Source organism: Physeter macrocephalus, chromosome 8 (genome assembly GCF_002837175.3).
Source record: "Physeter macrocephalus isolate SW-GA chromosome 8, ASM283717v5, whole genome shotgun sequence".
NCBI lineage: Eukaryota > Metazoa > Chordata > Mammalia > Artiodactyla > Physeteridae > Physeter > Physeter macrocephalus.
In genome coordinates, this window is record NC_041221.1 from 22,196,809 (window position 1) to 22,218,173 (window position 21,365).

The 21,365-nt window shown below is 43.2% G+C and overlaps 1 protein-coding gene across 5 annotated transcripts in view; it reads left to right on the plus strand.

Moving 5' to 3' along the window:
- MTRR (5-methyltetrahydrofolate-homocysteine methyltransferase reductase) overlaps nt 1-20,682 on the plus strand; it is a 31,727-nt gene extending 11,045 nt beyond the window's left edge. Inside the window, exons 6-15 of one of the 5 annotated variants that reach the window (XM_024119590.2) lie at nt 1,289-1,411; nt 2,900-3,053; nt 4,154-4,242; nt 7,752-7,932; nt 9,896-9,938; nt 10,510-10,696; nt 13,449-13,567; nt 14,927-15,019; nt 15,134-15,316; nt 17,808-20,682. In XM_024119590.2, the coding sequence (XP_023975358.1) occupies nt 1,289-1,411; nt 2,900-3,053; nt 4,154-4,242; nt 7,752-7,932; nt 9,896-9,938; nt 10,510-10,696; nt 13,449-13,567; nt 14,927-15,019; nt 15,134-15,316; nt 17,808-17,949 (1,314 nt within the window). In that variant the 3' untranslated portion in view covers nt 17,950-20,682. Of the gene's footprint in view, nt 1-1,288; nt 1,412-2,899; nt 3,054-4,153; nt 4,243-7,751; nt 7,933-9,895; nt 9,939-10,509; nt 10,697-13,448; nt 13,568-14,926; nt 15,020-15,133; nt 15,317-16,545 lie in introns of all 5 variants that reach the window. The other 4 variants (XM_024119589.2, XM_028492801.2, XM_028492803.2 and 1 more) reach the window with 4 other exon arrangements.
- Nucleotides 20,683-21,365: the final 683 nt, after the last annotated feature.

The window sequence follows — 21,365 nt, forward strand, 5'->3', positions numbered from 1 at the left end:
AGCGGCCATGGCTCACGGGCCCGGCCGCTCCGCGGCACGTGGGATCCTCCCAGACCGGGGTGCGAACCCGGTTCCCCTGCATCGGCAGGCGGACGCGCAACCACTGCGCCACCAGGGAAGCCCCCCACACTCCCATTTTAGCAACGTTCTTGGTTTACTCTGGCGCTGACTGTCCCGGGCTGGGTTCCCGGGGATCACTGTGAGATGGTTTTCAAGGGTGTCCTTGACACCCTGGGGTATGGGGGGACAGAAGCAGGATTGGGCACGGGGAGAAGCTGAGCTGTGACGCAGGCTCAGCAAAGGCCCCAGCTGCGCTCACGGGGTTGTCTGAAGCTGGGGTGGCCCTTCAGAGTTGTCCTGAGTTGTGCAAAGGGGCTGGGCCTTTAGAGTCATTGATTAGTCGATGGATATGGGCTGAAAGGAGGTGGGACCGGAGAGCGCTCAGGTGATCCTCAAAGGTGACTGCGAGCTGGCCGAGGGCCGCCTGTGAGCACCCCCAGCAGCCTTGCTGAGGCGCGCCCCGCTTCCTTCGACTCCGGCTCTCAGCCCTGACCCTCTTTCTAGCTTTCCCATGCAGCCACTTATCCAAAACTAATTGACTAGCACTTTCTAAGATATAAGTTTCTATTTTTAATAGAACTTGGGAACATCAAGTTATGAAAGGAGAGGGTTGTACAAAGATTTGGGTTTCTTAATATTTTCCCACGTGTGGCTACTTAAATTTAAATTGATGAAAATTAAATAAAATTCATTAGAATTCAGTTCCTTAGTCACACAAGCATGTTTCCAAGAGCTCAGTGTGCACACGTGGCTAGTGACTTCCGTGTCGGCCAGTGACGTGGAGCGTTCCCATCGTCGAGAAAGCTCTGTAAGATAGCACCAACCCACCACTCTGAGGGTTCCTGTGACCATCTGTGCAGACAACTTCCAACCTGAAACATCTGTCATTTCCTTTAGAATCTCCTTCTGAAATATGCATGCATGCTATTTCTTTTTGCATAGTTCATTAGGAAGACTGTTAGACCTTTACATGAAAAATGGTAGTATCTGATATTTTCCGTATATCTCAGAAATTCTGAAGTCTAATAGACAAGTTTAAAGTGTAGATGAGCTTCTCTTCTGAAAGACTGAGAGGCGTATGTCTGTAGCCATTTACCTTAGAGAAGAATACTTAAATAGCAGGGCATTTTAAAAGATCCTGTAGCTCTCACCTTGTCACTAAGTGAAGCAGTGGTAAGTATAATTGAAAACTGCATTTAGTAATATTTTATCACATTTGTTTCTCAAGGAGCAAAGCCAAGCACCTGTGACCTCAGTGGATCCAATTTTTCACGTTCCAATTTCAAAGGCGGTTCAACTGACTATGAATGATGCCATAAAAACCACTCTTCTGATAGAATTGGACATTTCAGTAAGTTACAGAATGTGTTTCTGAGTACAGGGATGTTGTCAGCACATGCAGAGACTTGCGCTGTGTCCTCATCTACACACTCAGGAAGAGTGAGGCCTGTGGCCAGACAGCGGCCTTTTTATTCTTGACCCATCATTTTTTCTCTCCACCTCATACCTTTTCTTTACACTTCAAGGAGGGGCTAAAATGAGTGACTGGAGGTGATTCTACTTGAGAGCATAGTGTTGCTGCCTTACTCATTAAGCCGCGAAAGAATAATGGAATCAGAACAGTATTTCCGTATAAGAGCCCCTGGAAAGGAAGCTGTTTACCTGAGGTCAGCGGCTAGTTGGAAGTAGAGCCAGACTAGACAGTCGTGTGACATTCACGTCTCAGAGTGGTGGTCCTTGTTCCTTTGAGGATCTGGAAGAAATCACGGACCCCTCTCCAGAAGAATGATTATATATAAACACTTTGCACACAGTTTTGGGGCGTTTATGTACTCCCTCTCTGAACCCCATCCATGAGGCTTCCCCAGCCTCTGCCTCATTGGCCTCAGGTTAAGAAACTGTGGTTGTACGTCCTCACAGCCACGTAGCTCAAGCCTTGACGAGGGCCCTGCAAGGTTCCGTGGGCTGGGCTCAGAAGAGGGTGCACCAAGGCCGTCGATGTGGGCTTGAGTTTCTCATAGAAAGAAAGAAATGTGACAGGCGTCAGAACTAGATGGTTTTGCTTACATAGTATTGAGTGGTTCCATTTTCCTTTTGAACATTTTAATCCATATTGCTAAATATCGTATGTACACCAAACCATTCCACTCTTGTTCTGTACTTTTGTCACAACGGGGCGAGGTTTGGCCACCTGGTAGGGACAGCCTGCGTCCCTCCCAGGCTAGAGGTGTGAGCGTGTGCGGCCAGAGGCCCCTCTCCAGAGCGCTCCACACCCCACACCGCTCTGAGTAGACCTGCTGTGGGAGGTGGCTCCACCTGGAGCCCGGGTTTGTGCAGGACCAGTACCGAGCCAGGTGGTTTGACGTCGTGTGTCATTAAGGAAAAAGAAATTGCTCGCCCCGACCCCTATTCCTCCCCAGAGAAAAGGAGCAAAGAAAGGAAATTGAACACCAGTGCAGACGGCCTTAAGTAGTTTCTTTTGCTCCTAATGTGTGTGTGTGTGTGTTTTTATGAGAGGATTTTTACATGGATTATTAAAACACTACTTACCAGAGCACCTCAATTTTTAGAAGAGGCAGAGGGTCTTAATTTCTAGTCTATGAATGCTCAGTATAAAGCAAAACATTGGATAACTACAGAATTTCTTTTAAAAAATAACTCCTAATAAAAGTATGTTTGTTTGGTTACTTGGGCTTATTTGTTAGAAACAAAATAATTCTAATTGCAATAAATTAATTCATTTACTCAAATGGTCATATATTTAAAACTCTGTTACCCCACAACTAAAACTGTTTAACTCATGTGGAATTTTTTGTATTTCATGTTGGTTCTTCTCTAGAAAACAGATTTTTCCTACCAGCCTGGAGACGCCTTTAACGTGATCTGTCCCAACAGTGACTCTGAGGTACAGCACCTACTCCAAAGACTGCAGCTCACAGACAGGAGAGAACATTGTGTCGTCTTGAACATTAAGGCAGACACGAAGAAGAAAGGTACAGCCCTGATCTCTTATTTCCCAGGAAGTCGTTGGGCCAAGGGATTGGAGGTGAGCAGGGCGAGTCTGCACAGATTCCCAGGGTCAGCCATGGGCCAGCAGGCGGAGCACAGCCGCTTGCTGGGCTTGGAGGTTTTTAACTTTCACATCACATCAGGTACCCTGAATGAGTCCATTACACTGAATGAGATGATAGTAGAGTTTATGCTCTTTGGATGCTTATAGACATTAAAAGTGAAGTTGAAGAATCAGCTTTTTCAAAACTCTGGAACAATCAGCAAGTTTGCAGCGAACTGGGGAACGCTTAAAAAAATGAACGTAACTGGTTTTGGAGAAGCAGGTTGGTTAGTTGGGCTGATTTGTTAGGCTGTTTTTTGCAATCAGCATTAGTTTGTTTCTAGGTTAGCATATATTAAAATTGTCATGCAAAAAATCCTGTAGTATGTGAATCTTCTTAAAAAGTTTTTTGTTGGGGGTTCGCTGGTGGCCTAGTGGTTAGGACTCCAGGCTTTCACTGCCGGGGCCCAAGTTTAATCCTTGGCCGGGGCAACATCCTGCAAGCCACATGGCGTGGCCAAAAAAAAAAAAAAAAAAAAAATTTTTTTTTTTTAATGTTTGTTTCTCATAGCATATTTGTTTTTGCTTATTTAATATATGAAAATAATTGCTTGCTCCATAATTAAAGGAAGTTATTTTTTAGTTATTTGCTTAGAATCTTGAACTGGAATTCATTCAGTTCTGAACTTCTTTTTGAGGATGATAGGCAGTGTTATTGGACCACTGCCATCTTTTGGCTTTTTGTTCCTTTCTTTTGTTCAGTGGTTTTGGATAATTTCCCTTTCTTTTGTTCGGTGTACCTCGATTTGGTAGGTATGGCTGGTACAACAATGCTGTTGAATTTATAACCATTGTTTTTGTAAAGTAGGTTTTTTCTTCTGTATTCCTTTTGAGGAAATTTTTTGACTGAATAAACATTGCCACAAGTCCTTTGATAGCACTATAATGTAAAATATTACAGCTATTAGTGTTTTTAGGGATGGAAGAACATTGTCTTCTCTGTTTTCTGTGTCATTGACTCTTTCCTGTCTGCCTGAAAAGGAGCAGCCTTGCCCCAGCATATACCTGAGAAGTGTTCTCTCCAGTTCCTTCTTACCTGGTGCCTTGAAATACGAGCGGTTCCTAAGAAGGTACTTTTCTTTCTTCTTTGGGTGACTACTTAAAAATATGCTCACCTCTTTGTAGGGTTTATTAAATCTGGTATTTGCCCTTTGAAGGCTTAGAAAACATGGTCGTCACAGCGTGTGTTCAGAATAGCTCCAAAGGTGTGCAGTGTCTTTGTAGCTGTCACGGGCAAATATTTTCATGTTGTGCTTATACTGAAGTTTTTTGTTTGCTACTGAAATGAGATTTTTGAAGTAGGGCTTTTTCTTAATCTTACTTTTCTAGACATTAACTTGATGTAGCACGGTAACTAGTGATGAAAGTGGCTCTAGGCGTAGCATGTGTTTTCCAGCTGTACGTGGATACTTTTTCTCTCTAATTGGTGGCAGGAAGCTTGGCGTGTAGGGCCTTTCCACTGCTTGCCACCTGTTTAATGTTGTGAAGACCCCTTTTGTGTAAAATCCTGTACTTATTTATTATGTCAGAATTCTGCAGGGAACACTGAAGGGTTTTGGTAGGTTATATTGATGTTTAGATGAATTTGGAGACAGAAAGATCCACTAGATGTCAGTGTTATGCCGGGAACTACTGATTTTGTTATAACCATGTTACTCAAGTGGATATTCATGGGTAAACTTTCCAGGCTGTGCTTTACCAAACTTGTATTGCCAGTGAGCATAAATAGTACTACTATTCGGCTACCCTGTCCGCGGTGCAGTGTTTATTCTCTATTTTATTATTGTGTTTACTGCATTTGTAGTCTTTGGGAAGTGAACTACTTTAGGAGAGGCTTAGTCCTAGATATAATTTGAGTAAATCTACAATTCACTGTGATGAGAACTTCTTGATTAAATTAAATAGTTTCACAATTTTAGTTTTAACTCTACCGTTTCTGAAAATTTCATGAAGTACATATTTAAAAACATATCTTTCCTTCCTGTAAAAGTAATATGCTTACAAAAAGTCTGGACACAAAAGTAAGTAACTCAGGAAGCAAAAGTCCTTCATAACCAAACCCCTGCAGTTAACACTTGGATTTTGTTTTGCTAAGGAAAAATGAGGTCATGTAGTATATGTGCTGTTCTGCAACATGCCTTTTTTCACTTAAAAGGAAATGAGTTTGGATATGCCAGCATGGAAAGGTACTGAAGATACTTTTAAAAGATGCTATGGGTGCACCACAGTTGTTGATTTGAGGACTTCCCTGGTGGCACAGTGGTTAAAAATCCGCCTGCCAATGCAAGGGACACGGGTTCGATCCCTGGTCCAGGAAAATCCCACATGCCACAGAGCAACTAAGCCCCTGCGCCACGACTACTGAGCCTGTGCTGTAGAGCCCGAGAGCCACAACTACTGAGCCCACGTGCCACAACTGCTGAAGCCCTTGCACCTATAGCCCATGCTGTGCAACAGGAGAAGCCACTACAGTGAGAAGCCCGCGCACTACAACAAAGAGTAGCCCCTACTCGCTGCAACTAGAGAAAGCCTGCACACAGCAATGAAGACCCAGTGCAGCCAAAAATAAATAAATAAATTTTAAAAAATGTTTTTTTAAGGAAAAAACAATTGTTGGTTTGATTATGGACGGTTGTTTCCAGTTTCCCACTATTTAAAAAACCTACATAGGTGAACATTCTAATTCATCTTTGCACACTTGTTTGAAGTTTTTTTTTATGTTTTTATTTATTTATTTTTTGGTTGCGCTGGGCGACGTGTGGGATCTTAGTTCCCCGACCAGGGATCGAACCCATGCCCCCTGCGTTGGAGGCGTGGAGTCTTAACCACTGGACCGCCAGGGAAGTGCCTGATGTCTTTTTTATTTTTATTAAGAAAATTTTTAAAAAACTTTTTTTTAGATTTTTATTTATTTATTTATTTAGGCTCTGCCGGGTCTTAGCTGCAGCATGCGAATTCTTAGTTGCAGCATGCACGTGGACTTCTTAGTTTCCCGACCAGGTTTCGAACCCTGGGCCCCCTGCGTTGGGAGGGCGGAGTCTTACCCACTGGACCACCAGGGAAGCCCCCTGAAGTCTTTTCTAAAAAATAAATTCCTTGGAGTAAAATTACTGTGTTAAAAATATTTCTAATTTAAGTTTTAGTAACATTTGTCAGTTTGTTCTCTGCACAGTGCTGTATTTCCTATTTTAGTACCATGACGTTTCTGTAATTGTAAAGTGAAAAATATTGTAAAGGATTTACAATTGCTACTGTTTTAGCCTGTAATTTAGGGAATTTTATTGACTTGAGAAAGCGTGGTGTGAAGTGTTCTTGGTAAACTCCTGTCTTACCAGAGATCCATGCAGAGAGCTGGTGCTTTACGCCACAACGTTTCCCAGGTGCTTGTTCTGTGTCTGGCACTTTGAAGAAGGCATGTAATTTGTTGGTATCTGGATAGTTTAAGAAGGGATTCTTGGCAGGGCCCGTGGAAACCCGTGACCCTCACAGGAACATGGATGTCATTTTCCCTGTTAAGGGCATCCAGCCCTCTGGGATGTGGGAGCCATGGAATAAAAAGTAGTGGTGCCCACTCGCGTTTCAGGTAGCTTTGATGCAGATGACTTGCCGAAGTTCTTTGCTTCCCGTGAGTAATGAGAGCTTTATGTGTCCCATGATGGATGTGCTTGGAATTGCATTAGAACCAAAAGTTGGCATTAGCAAGTTTGGTCTTTTGCCCAAGGGTTTGGACTTGGTTCAGTCCTTGAGACTAGGGATCTGGGACTTTCTTGTTCTGCTTTATTTATGTTCTCCTCCTCCTCTTTCCACAATGGCTCTGAAGTGACTCAGAGTCCCCGTGCAGGGGTCTGGATGCTCTGGCCCTCGCCGTTCGTCAGCCTCCGCCCGTGTCCGCATCTCCGTGCATTTGTGTTGAAGCGCACGTGCTCCCAAGAGCCGTGCTTTTGCCTCTGCCTCCCGTGCCCTCCCGTGGCTCTGCCCTGTCTGTGGCTGCCCGTCACCTCCTTTCTTCCGTGCAGCCAGACTTCGGCTCAGGCCTGCCTTCTGGGGAGCCTCTGGCCTTAGAAGGCCTGGACGTCCGTGTGCCCTGGTGGATAGGCAGCCTGTCGCACGCTGGTTACTTCTTGACTTATGTGGCTCTCTCTCGCCTGTGAAGCCTTTTGGGCAAGTTAGGTGTCCTCTTTGCCCTGTGCTTTATCTGCCCAGTGCCTGTCAGAGCAGTGGTCAAATAAATGTAGAAATCTGGGTTGCAATCATCAGCCAAGGCGAGAGCAGGTACTGCGTCCTGAGATAGAAACGTTAAGTTGTGAGACTTTCTGATTACTCACATATACCTGCCATGTAATTTGAGATTGGGCTGGTTTAAGATATAGGGAAGGTGACCAAAAATGGAGCATAGAGTGGGGTTTGCCTAACAGGCTGCCATCAAAACGAATAACAAATGAACCTGACCACACTCCTAGTGACCGCACTCACTTTTTCTTGGATAACTGGGCACATCCCCAGGTGGGTACTCACCCAGCGTTCTAACGGCTGTAACCACAGAGCGCGTGGTGATCTAAGGCGGCTTCCTCGGCCACAGGCGTTCTTGCGAGCCCTCGTGGACCACACTGGCGACGGCGCGGAGAAGCGACGGCTGCAGGAGCTGTGCAGCAGGCAGGGGGCAGCCGACTACAGCCGCTTCGTCCGAGACTCGCGCGCCTGCCTTTTAGACCTGCTGCTGGCCTTTCCGTCCTGCCGGCCTCCGCTCGGCCTCCTGCTCGGTGAGTGGTCGCGGTCACAGTCACCCCAGCCCCGAGGGGCAGCCTCTCCGTGGGGAGAGCACCTCTGAGTTCTCTGCAGGCCTGTGGGGGTGCATCTCGGTCACTGTGATCAGTAAGTAAGCGTCTTAACAGCTGCTCTTCACGCTGTCTTGACAGCTGAACTGCCTTCTTGAAGTCAAAGAATCTCTCTTCCAAGCGTAAATTTTTATTTTTTCATTTTTCTTTCCTGCCATTGTCACTGTCATTTGCTCTCTTAATGTAGCCAGCCTTAATTCTCTTTTTTTGTTCAGCCTTCAGCCTCTACTCTGTTTTTCAGAAAGCTCTTAGCCAAATTTTATCTAAAAGTGAGGTTTCCAAGGAAAGGATCTTTTTCAAAGATAGTGACAATTGGAGGAGTTTGATGAAGCCTGTGCTTCGTGTGCAGAGGGTACAGAAACGTCCCCACCTGGGCAGGTCCGCCAGGACGAACAGTGGCCTTGCTCACGGTGCCCCGGGGCATCAGCCTTGGGGGAGACAAAACATCCAGATGTAAAAAGGTCATATAGGCTGCTGTTGTGCCCACATTGTGTCTTCTGTCCTCACACTCCAACGGAAGAGACTTTAAGATCTTCCCTGGGGAACCGGCCTCAGGAATTGGAGACGTTTCTAGGGACGGTGACTATAACAATCTTACCGGATTTTAAAGCCGTCATTACTTTCCTGTGCTTGTAATTTTGTCGTCTCCTCTCTGTTTTCCTTGGTGATAAATAGTAAAATGTTTAAAATTTGCGTTCGTGTTTGGTGACAGGAAAACATGTACTTTTTACCCAAGGTCCCTTTTGATGCCCAGTACGGTTAAGGACACTCGGCTTGACAAGTCAGGCCCTGCCCTCCTTCCCTTTTTATTTCTTAGGGTCCTCTTTCCTCCTCCTCAGAGTGGTGAGGCTGCCCTGCCTGCTTTCCTGTTCGAATGAACTCTCTTGCCCTCCTCACTTGAGTCTTTTGAGCTAATAGAGGTGTTGGGATAACAACCAGAACACCCATTAGGGAAGTTACAAGAAGTCTCGTAAAGCTGTTAATCATGGAAAAATTGTTCCACTTCTTTTTATAGATTTTCTGTTACCTTTTTAAGCTTATATGTATCATTTATTATATAGTTATGTAAAAAAATTAAAGGCATTAAGACATAAAAGTTTTCATTTTTTCGAATTTCTGTAAGAAAACTTAATATAACTAAAGTGTTAAGGTGAGCCCTCTATTAAACCTTATCCTGATATTACAACTGTAAGACATTTTAGAAAGGTCTTTCTAAATTTTTGCTAAATAACTATCAAAAATATAACATACTGAACACAAAAAAGTATCAGGGTTTGATAGTGGACAGTTAGATATTCAAATACTGACTTCTTAATCTCCTTTTAAAAGAGTACCTATGTATCTTAAAACCACTAGGTTTCTGGATAACTTGACTGAAAAATGTCCACCATTACACTCCTATTTTTTTTGTTATTATCATATAAATATTATGAAGGAAAAATATTTCAAGCCTAAGTATTTTCCATAGTCCTTAATCTTTTTTGGGTCATGATCTTTTTTCAAATCTGGAAACTCTGGACACACCCCAGAAACAATGTAATTGGTTCCTTGACTCTGAGGCCCATTCATGGACCCTACTCTTAACTACCCTTTGATCTTTAAAAAATAAATAAAACAGCTTTTAGGTAGAAATACTGAGTTCAGATTGAGGAAATGTGATATGTCTGGTCTTTAAGATTTGGAAAAAAGTATTTAGTGATATTTTACTTAGACACAGTGAATTTATGTGTGCTCTAAAATATGATTTAAAATTAAAACAAGTTATTTAGAAATTCTAAATAAGAAAGTAGGAATCAAATTCAGATCTTTACATATAATTTACATATATACATATAATTTATTTTCAGTAGAAATGAATTAATAATTGCTTATTTTAATTTTTTTCTAGAACATCTTCCTAAGCTCCAACCCAGACCATATTCATGTGCAAGGTACTGACGTTTATTAACGTAATACTTAGCCTCTTTCTCCTAAAATGTAATGAAACTCTGACTTCCAAATGCTTAGTAGCTACAAATCCATTTACTGAAAACTTACCAGATGCGTGTGAGACAGTAGCAGACGTGATGAGGAGTGAAGAAGACCAGGCTTGGACTGTGTCCTCCCGGAGGTCACAGGGTTTGGCTCTTCAGTGGCTCTTGTGGTCCAGAGCCGTGTCCCCACTCAGCGAGTCTGTAGGTCCTCCGCCTGCGGCCTTACTGGTGTGCCCGGCCGCCTTCCCTGGGTGGACGTAGGGAAGAGGGAGGAAAGCTGGTATAAATCTCATTCAGTCTTGGCGGCAAACAGGTAACCAGAAACTCTCCTGAATGACATCACAAACCTAGGTCGCCGGGTGGGGGGGGGGTGTGCTTTGAAGTAAGCAACAGAACTGTTTTCTGAAGAGGAAGAAGGTAGGTTTAGAGCCCATTAGGAAATACCCTCATGCAGTAAAAAAGGCCTAACTTGGCCTGTATGTGTTGGTCCTGAGGTGGCGTTTACAAACTTATCTCTGTGTCTTTGCAGCTCCAGTCTGTTTCACCCAGGGAAGCTTCATTTCATCTTTAACATCGTGGAGTTTTGGTCTGACACCACGGTGGTGGCTCTGCGGAAGGGCGTGTGCACGGGCTGGCTGGCCACGTTGGTTGAATCGGTTCTTCAGCCAAACACACATGCCTCCCGGGCAGACGGCGAGAAGGCCCTGGCGCCCGAGGTATTAGGAGTGGGCAGTTTTGGCATCATTAGAAGTGTGCTCTTTGCCCGATTAGAAAAAACAGTGTAGGGTCCCCTGCATTGTCCGTTCCCATCAAATTATTCAAAGGAAAATGTATGCCCTACTTGAATTTTAATATCTCTTTTGGAAAGTCAGGAGAACATTACTTGCACTCAGTGTAGTGCATGTGTTTCCTAAATGTGTAAAGCATGAATTTTATATAATACATATACTCTTTGCGTCTTGCTTGTCACATTCATAAAGGAGAAGACCTTTGCGTTAATGTTCTTGGTAGGTTGGCACAGGAGGAGTCAAGTACACAGGGAAGACTGGTGATGAGGAACAGCCTCATTTTATGCTCAAGTCGGCGTCCTGTGCTCCAAAGACGTCATCTTAAAATGGCAGTTGACAACCAGAGATTAATTTTATGTCCTTCAGTTTTGCATAGTAGGATTTTCCCCTGCCCCTGTTTCTTCCCCTTTTGTTGGAGCCGTGGTGTTATTTTATATTTTGATCCACACTTGGCAAAATCTCATTCGAGACCGTATGCATAGGGAGCAATTACGTTCTCCCTTCTCACCCACAAGGATGGTTGAAATTTAAAAAAAATTTCAGTCTTTATCATGAAGCCTTCTCCATGGTATTGGAGAATGAACATGTCAGTTGTAAATGTTATCTTATTACTGGTTTGGTTGCTATAAGTTACTGAAGTTAAAAAGTTGACAGCACTTAGGGGGAATTCAGACTTCTGATATACACTTGAGTGAGCTTAAGGGAAGACTAGGACTTGAAATTGCCCTTTAACTTGGTATTTTCCCAATCTGCTGCCTGGAACAGGTGCTTTACCGTGTGTGTCCCTCGTATCAACAAAATGTTGAGAACATGAGAAACTTCTTTTTTGTAAAGAAATATCGTAGTACTGACATGAAAGTATTGTGTCACTTGATGATCTCATAAAAATAGCAGATGATCTCCAGAAAGCTAAAAAAAAAAAAAAAAACATATATTGATGCTGTATTACAAACACCAAGCATGGGTGCCTTTTACATATTCTTTCTTTCCTCCCTTCTGCCCTTTTCTTCTTCTTTCCACATTTTAACAGATTTTTGTTGACTACCCAGCATTGAGGCACTAGAGGTACAGATAGAAAGGATATAATTTAAAGCTACTTAAATGTCATTGTGCCGTGTAGTACCGTATTTCATTCAGGATCCATCCACCGCACGCCCTCCCCCGACTGGTAGATAGTACTGTTGTTCACAGATGCCTCTGCCCCCGGAGGAAGAGTAGACTTGCCCTCCCATTCATGTGTAGCCTGGCCATGTGACCAGCCTTGGCCAGTGAAAGGTGAGCAGACAGGATTATGCCCCATCTCAGCAGGCGCTCTGAACCTGATAGGATGCTGTGGCTTGCCTCTCTTGCTCTTTCGCTCTGACATGGGATGGAATGATGCAGGTCAGGGATGCTGCTTGGGTTTGGATCCAAGTGAAGGAGATCACGGTGCAGAGCTGCAGCCACTGAGCAGAGCCAAAAGTAAGCGTTTGGCGTTGTAAGCCATCGGAGATTTACAGCGGGAGCTGACTGGTGTTCTGGTCTCTTTGCGGTCCCTGGAGCACCGGGAGTGTGGCCTCTTCAGCAGTTTCCTGCCATACCCATCCTCTCCTGTTTTATTTTGCTTCCTGGGACTTATCATTACCTGTCATTCTATAAATATATGTTTGTTTATTGTCTTTTCCACCCACTAGAATATAAGTCCCATGAAGACAGGTTTGGTTTTGCTCATTTCTCTGTCCTAGTGTTTGTCATATTGAGTACCTTCAATGACATGGTTAAGTGGATGAATCAAGTGGGCTAACAAAATAGTAATTACAGTTTCATTCCAAAATGAGAACACTCATTTGATACAGCTCTGCCAGTTCTTCATTTAAAAAGTACTGTGTTCCTCCTGTTGATGAACTTCAGACAATTTTCCTTGAATTAAAGGTTAAAATATATACAATTATACCAGCAGGGAATGGAGGGAAAGATTCCTGTCATTAACTGTTAGTATCCCTCTGTGTAACTAAAGCATATGGCAAAGTGAAACTGAAAGATGGATATATTTACAAATTGATTCCCTTAAGTATCCCTGGCACATGATTTAGAAGAAAACCCTTTTGAAATTATAGCAAAAAGATTTTATCTATGTATCACTTATTCTAGTTTTGCAACAAACACAGGTAACGTGGGACCTAGGGTAGCAACTGTAGCGCAGCACTCTGGTATCTTTGGGGCAGCCCCTTAATTTCTCTTGCACTTGCCTAATTTTCACTTAAAACCTTCACTGCATCTTGATGTTAATCTTCATTGTCCCTTTATGTCCTAACATGAAGAATAATGTCTTCATTTTTTTGTGCATTTCTTCATGACACCTATAATGGGTTGCCTACTAGGAAGCAGATCTTTTTCTTGGGCCTAGAAAAAGAACTCAATTATTATTTATTCAGTGTTCTACCTCAGAAATATCGTGCCTGTCATTTTTAAAATACCTTTGATTTGGATAGAAAAGAAAAATTTACAAGACAGACTTGTTTATTTCTCTGCACTGACAAATGTGTTTGTGGTTTCAGTAAGATTTAGGGCTGCTATTTAATTTTATGATGCTTCTTTGAGGGGAAGTTGCACTTTCTGATTTCTTTAGCAAGCATCACCTTGGTTATATGCTTTTGTCTGGTTTTTATCCGAACTTATGAGCATTGGTTTAATATTTCAGATATCCATATCTCCTCGGGCAACAAATTTTTTCCATTTACCGAATGACCCCTCAGTCCCCATCATAATGGTGGGTCCAGGAACCGGCATAGCACCTTTCATTGGCTTCCTGCAACATAGGTATGTATTTTCTTGGGCTGGTGAGAAAATGTGTCCCTTGTGGTCCTGGGTGGAAGTGTGTAATACAGAGCTTTTTTGTTTCTTCAGTGGGTTTTAGGATATTGGACTTTGGTTGTAAAATTTTTATTTTAAAAAATTATTATCAAATGTGTGATAGCATAGCATAATTTGTCACCATGGGCAAAGTAAATATGTCTTCTAGAAATTGTGCTTTTTACTAGAACTTCCATTTTTACTCTAGTACATTCTTTTTCTTTTTCCCCTGCTGACCCATAGTGCATGTATTTGGGGACAGATTGCAAGCCCACCTCTGTGCAGCCGTCCCATCTCTTCCTTAGCTAGGTAAAATTGGTAGTCCCAAAGATCCAAGGACACCAACAGTTTCAAAGTTAAACCCTTAACATCAGTAATTTTCAACAGAATGATATTAATACATGTATCTTTGTATCAGAACACAACTATTTTTTATAAAATAAATAAATAAAATTGTGCTTCTCTCCCTGTTTGTGAAATAACAATTCTTAGGTAATGTTCCCCAGATAGTGGAGTAATATCCTTTGGACAAAGTCTTTTTGTTGTTTTCTTTTCTTTTTTTTTTTCTTAAGAAATCAAAAAAGTGTAGGGTGCGTCCATCATTTTTGAAACATTTCACAGCAGACCATTCTACCTTTTAAAGCCCGGTGCCGGGACTTCCCTGGTGGCGCAGTGGTTGAGGGTCCACCTGCCAATGCAGGGGACACAGGTTTGATCCCTGGTCTGGGAGGATCCCACATGCTGTGGAGCAGCTGGGCCCGTGCACCGCGGCTGCTGAGGCCTGTGCACCTAGAGCCCATGCATGCTCTGCAACAGGAGAGGCCGCCGCAATGAGAGGCCCATGCGCCGTAGCGAAGAGGGGCCCCCGCTCGCCGCAACTGGAGAGGGCCTGCGCGCAGCGGTGAAGACTCAACGCAGCCAAAAATAAAGACGATGAATGAATTTATTAAACAAAAAAAATTCCCGGTGCCACTTTTCTATTATGTTAATTGAGAGTTAATTTTTATTCATAAAATTGTTATGAATATTTAATGTAGAAATTAGTCTGGGTTTCACAATGTGATATGTTGAATTATCCTCACTACAGAGATGTCATATAAAGCTCATAGATGTCTGCAGCTCATAGGTAAGCTTACTTTATTTGTAGTGTCTGCTGGAGTGGCCCAGGTACCCTGCGGGTAGTAAGATATTAATTCAGTACGTGGACTTTGTTTGAGTGACTGCGAAGGTGGATTTTACAGACCTATCTGGAGAGGTAAAAGGAAAAAGAAAGATTGCTTTTACCTATTCTTTATATCAAACATCTCAACTTTCTTTTTCACCTAGAGAGAAACTCCAAGAACATCACCCAGATGGACACTTTGGAGCAATGTGGTTGTTTTTTGGCTGCAGACATAAGGATAGGGATTATTTATTCAGGTACTTCACAATTCTAGCGTTGTAAGGCTCAGCCATGCCGTACAATGCTAATATCAGACTTTTTCAGCTTTAAATTACAAACCTTCCAGTGACGTATTAGATATTGTATTTCAGAGAGGAGCTCAGACATTTCCTTAAGTGTGGAATTCTCACTCACTTGAAAGTTTCCTTCTCAAGAGATGCTCCTGTGGGGGAGGAAGAAGCCCCAGCAAAGTATGTGCAAGACAGCATCCAGCGTCACAGCAAGCAGGTGGCAAGGGTCCTTCTTCAGGAGAACGGTCATGTTTACGTGTGCGGGTAAGTGGCCATCGTGCTCAAGTGCCGGGGAGGGGAGGGCAGTCAGTAATGTTTATTAAAGAGACCAGGAACTGATTGGTTAATGATCTGGACATGTACGGATGAGAGATTTGATTCTTAAATACAGGACTAGAAATACAAGCTCTAAAATGATTTTTCACATACACTTAATAGCCAAGAAGTTGGCCAGCGTGGCCCCCCCCCCCCAAAAAAGAAAATTAACTCATGCATTGGGGAATGTTTTGTGCTGTTTTAAATACATGTTTTTAGCCTCTGAACGTTACATTCTGTCTCGGGATTGATTTTGTTGTATCAGTAAATAGTGAATATGTGATTTGTGCAGTCGACCTAGCCAAGGAAAACAGCTTTGTTTTCGTTTTGTTTTGTTTTGTTTTGTTTGCGGTCCGCGGGCCTCTCAATGCTGTGGCCCCTCCCATTGCGGAGCACAGGCTCCGGACGCGCAGGCTCAACGGCCATGGCTCACGGGCCCAGCCGCTCTGCGGCACGTGGGACCTTCCCGGACCGGGGCACGAACCCGTGTCCACTGCATCGGCAGGTGGACCCTCAACCACTGCGCCACCAGGGAAGCCCAACGGCTTTGGTTTTGACTCTGAGAATGTGGGTCTAGGATCCTTTTTCTTTAAGGCATAATTTATGATGTCAAAGTTGACATAAGCCAGGAGTCATTCTTAGGTTTCATCTACTTTTTGACATAAGATCCATTATAGAAACCCAAGATTGCCATAGAAAATAAAAATTTTAGGAACCTAGCTACTTGTTTTAATGGAACTCAAAAATGTTTGCCAGTTCAAAAGGAGTTTTGAAATAAGAAATTACTCTTCTTTTATCCTGACACATCCCTGGAATTTAAAACATTCCATAAGTCATCAGGTCAGGTTTATTTGTTTGTTTTTTAAACTATGATACAGAAAAAGAAATACTGGCATAGTGACCTAGAATACATATAAATATAATTGAAAAGGTTCATAAAACAAAACTTTTTTTTTTCTACTTACTTTTTATGACACATTCTGATAACTTTTATTTTGTTTGTTCTATCATTTTACAAAAAGCTGACTTTGGCTACGAAGTTGATTTCGTGACCCATTAACGACTCCTCAGCTAGAAAACGCTGCTCTAGGTCAGAAAGGGCAGAGCTTCTGGACGCTGTGTTGGTTTACATTTTCATTTACTTTTAGTGAAGCATTTGATCTTCCTTTTGTTTGCAGAGGACAGTGCTGTCAGTGTCAGATACAGGCTGAAGGCTTAGATGCAGCTCTAAATAATGGAGGTGAAGTCCGTTGTGCAAACATATGTACAAATATATGAGTAACTGGTAATTGAGAACTTGGAGGGTTCTTAAGCATCTTAAAAAACTCTTAAAACATTAACCCAGAAATAACTCTGCACCATCACTGGTGCTTCATTTTTCACATCTGTGAAGTGAAGCTGATAGCGTTCATAGCTGGTCAGAGGTGAGGGCTCAGAGTGACACCCCACGGCACTCGAACATGGACCAAACACAGGAGACTGAGAAAAACAGCCACTGAGGAAGGAGCGAACTTGTCCCTCAGCCCAGGGGGCACTGACTCAAAGGGGAGCCTTTGCTGCTGATGGTCAAGTCGGAAGCAGACAGAGGGGCCAGTAGGTTTGGCAGCTGCAGCTGCAGGACATGGGGAAGGGCCGTGGAGATAGAAGTGATCTCAGAGTGCTTGAGGGGAGAGCGTGACAGCCGTTACAACTTTCTCAGGAAATTTTACTGTGAGGGGCAGGGCAAGTTCAATTTCTGAGACGTTAGAGTCCTGTCAGACACTTTCATTCAATAAACATTCGCGTTCCTACTAAGTATTTGGCACTGTGCAGATGTCGAGAGATAAATGGTAAATGAGATGCACTCCTATCCCGAGCCACCTGCTCCCTGTGGGAAAGCCAGGTCAGCAGATGCTCACGGTTTACCGGGGGCTGTGCAGGGGCCACAGGAGCGCACCGGAGGGGCCCCTTGCCCGACCTGCAAACGAAAGAGCTGGGACGTGGAAACACACTTAATAGAGGGCCAGCCCTTGGCAAGTTCTCAGTAAACGTGTCTGTTAATAACTCAGCGTGTGCACGCGTGCATATGAAGGCTTAGATGTGTCCGGGAGCTTGTTGCCCTCAGGACTGCCTTGAGAATAGAGGGAAGACAGGTGAGGAGGGGCCCGATTGTGAGGTCCTCAGACATTTAAAGATTTCGGCTGCTCCCAGAGCACGGACGCCTTTGAAGGGTTTAAAGCTGTGAATGGGGTGGTCAGTATTGCGTGTGACAGTGGTCCTGGGCGAAGGCCCGTCCCTGGGGGAGCGGTAGGTGCCTGGAGACCTGAGGGACACTTTCCAGAGAAATGGAGGGAGGACTAAGGTGTAGTGACAGAGTCTCGGCAGTGAGGTTCGTGAATTACGGAGGATTTGGTAAAAATCACTGTTTCTTAAACAGTAATGCCGTTATCCTTTTTTTTAGAGATGCTAAGAATATGGCCAAGGATGTAAATGATGTCCTTGTGGAGATAATAAGCAAAGAGGTTGGAGTTGAAAAACTAGAAGCAATGAAAACATTGGCTACTTTAAAAGAAGAAAAACGGTATCTTCAGGATATTTGGTGATAAAATTGGAAAATAAAGGAAGAGAATTAAGCTTTTTGGCTGAAAGTACTAAAAGACAACTTTACTGAAGCTTGAGACTTCCGATTTTTTAAATTAAACATTTTTTTTTTAACATTTCTTGCAGGAGGTCGGGGGATGGCATGGGGAGTGGACCGTTTAACAGTGTAGGAAGCTTTCAATTCAGCTTCCCATATCTGCCCCCCCACCCTCCCCAAACCGCCCTGAGCTGAGTGAGAAAGGCAGCCCGCGCTCCTCCACCGGTCGGTCCCTCCCGGGGCGCCCCTCCTTCTGGAGAGCTTCTGCAGGGACCGCGACCAGGTCACAGGGCATCTCTAGCAGTACCTGTGAAGGTTTCTCAGTGCGGGATACGGGCACGAGCGTCACCCGGGTAGATAGTTAAATCTTGTGAGCTAGTCACCGGGTTTTTAAAAATAATCTAAAAATAATTTGTATTCTTATGTAAAATATGCCATAAAAATATTCATATTAGTGCATTAAAATTACATATGTATAGCATATCTGATTACATGTTTATATGATTTTATCAAATGGTTTATTACCAAAACTATATTTCTGATAAAAAATATTTTAAGGTAATGCTTATAGGGATTTTCTTATGCTAGAAATCTGAAATATATTTTGAAATTCCACTCTGGCATGTGATTTTTTTACCACAGTTACTTCTTTTTAATATCACAGTGTCATACTTTAGGGAATTTGCATTCACTTTACAGACGCGAGCAAGTGCATATTTAAGTAAAGCTGCCACCCTTTTCTCCTCCGCTGTCCAGCCCCCAGCCCACCCCCATTCCCCACCTTTTCATTTCTGCTCCTTTCGGCATATATTTTAGTTTGTCCACATAATCTATTTTACCTCCATGATATCACACAGGTTGTAACCTGGGCTTAAAATACCTACTTAATATCCTTGTATTTTTAAAATTGCTACTACTGTCTGACTATTCTATGTCTTCCGAATTCATATATTCAAATCCTGACTCCAGTGTGATGGTGGTAGGAGCTGGGGCCTTTGCAGAATGGTTAGGTCATGACGCTGGAGCCCTCAGGAATGGGGTCAGTGCCCTTGTTACAAGAGGCCCCGCAGAGCTCCCCGCTCCTTCCCCCTGTGAGGACATCGTGGAAGTCGGCTGTCTGCAACCCTGAGGCCTTCACCAGAACCCGACAACACTGGCACCTGGTCTTTCCAGCTTCCGGAACTGTGAGAAATTCTATTGTCTGTTAGCCACCCAGTGGTATTTTGTTACAGCAGCTCAAATGGACTAAGGCAATCCCCGGTGACACGTTCTCTCTTAAGATTTTGTCAAAACGGAAATCAAAATGTAAAAGGGGTGTGAAACCTTTTCTCCTCCTCTCAGGTATATATTGTTGTTTATGAGCGCGATTGGCCTTAAAAAGCAAAACTTCACCTGTCACAGGTTTCTGAAGGTCATTGTGAAAAATGAAGATCTGAAGGGAGTTTTATATAATCTTACGATTTGATAAGGCTTCATGGCTGTTTATTATAATCTCTAATCTCATATATTTTACCATAGAAATATTTCCAAAAAAACAAGAGGCATAAGAAAACATAGCAAGCAAAATTATATGCATATGTTACATATATCAGCCAAAATAGACTCAAGGTGAAAACATGAAAAGGGACAAAGAACGATACTCCTTATTGATATTAACTCTAACAAGAGCATATGACAATGAAGAACTCGTGTCCATCTTTTTGAATGATGGCTTGCTCAGGGTACATGCCCAGGAGTGGGATTGCGGGGTCGTATGGCAGTTCTGTTTTTAGTTTTTTAAGGAACCTCCACACTGTTCTCCCTAGTGGCTGTATCAGTTTACATTCCCACCAGCAGTGCAGGAGTGTTCCCTTTTCTCCACACCCTCTCCAGCATTTATTGTTTCTACATTTTTTGATGATGGCCATTCTGACCGCTGTGAGGTGATACCTCACTGTAGTTTAGATTTGCATTTCTCTAGTGATTAGTGATGTTGAGCAGCTTTTCATGTGCCTCTCGGCCATCTGTGTGTCTTCTTTGGAGAAACATCTATTTAGGTCTTCCGCCCATTGTTTGATTGGGTTGTTTGTTTTTTTGATATTGAGCTGCATGAGCTGTTTGTGTATTTTGGAGATTAATTCTTTGTCAGTCGCTTCATTTGCAAATATTTTCTCCCATTCTGAAGGTTGTCTTCTTTATGGTTTCCTTTGCTATGCAAAAGCTTTTAAGTTTGATTAGGTCCCATTTGTTTATTTTTGTTTATATTTTCATTACTCTAGGAGGTGTGTCAATAAAAGATCCCCCCAGCAGTGTTCATTGCAGCACTGTTTACAGTAGCCAGGTCATGGAAGCAACCCAGATGTCCATCGACAGATGAATGGATAAAGATGTGGTACATATATACAGTGGAATATTACTCAGCTATAGAAAGGAATGAAATTGGGCCATTTGTAGAGATATGGATGGACCTAGAGTCTGTCATACAAAGTGAAGCAAGTCAGAAAGAAGAAAACAAATATTGTATATTAACACATGTATGTGGAATCTAGAAAATAGTACAGACGAACCTATTTCCAGGGCAGGAATAGGGATGCAGATGTAGAGAACAGGAGTGTGGACACGGCGGAAAGGGGAGGGTGGGATGAATTGGGAGATGAGATTTGACATAAATACACTACCACGTGTAAAACAGATAGCCAGTGGGAACCTGCGGTATAGAACAGAGAGCTCAGCTCTGTGCTCTGTGGTGACTAGGTGGGCAGGGTGGGAGGGAGTGGGAGGGAGGGGATACTTGTATACCTACAACTCATTCACTTCCTTGTACAGCAGAAACTAATGCAACATTTGTAAAGCAGCTATACTCCAATTAAAAAAAGTTTTGTCCATTTTGTTGTCTGTCCATGCGTGACCCCAAAACTGATAGGTCCCTAAAGACAGACTGAGGAGTGTCTGTAGTGGCCCCAGAACCTGACCCGAGCCATCTGATTTATGCACAACATCCGGGTTATTTCTGTTACATTGTTAGGTACCAAGTTCAGGTGAGTATTGACCAGCTGTTCCCTCACAGTGTGCCAGCAGGTGATGGTGAAACTGGATCCCAGGCCAGATTCTGCAGCACATGCAGATATTTAATAGTTTACTAGCAGTCAGGCATAAAACATCTTACAGCCTGTCCTGTAAGCTTAACGAAGTTCCAGCCCTGTCTCTCTAGCTGGGCCAGCTACATCTTGCATAAAAAGTTTCACATCTTGTGTCAGTTTATTCAAGGTGGTTGTGAGTACTCCAGGAGCAGGGTTTTGTTTCTCCGAGCAGCATTGTGAGCTACCCTCCAACCCATTGGCTGGACACAGTGCTGTTTCATGCCTCAGGCACCTACCCCAAAGGGTCTTGCTAGAAAAAGTC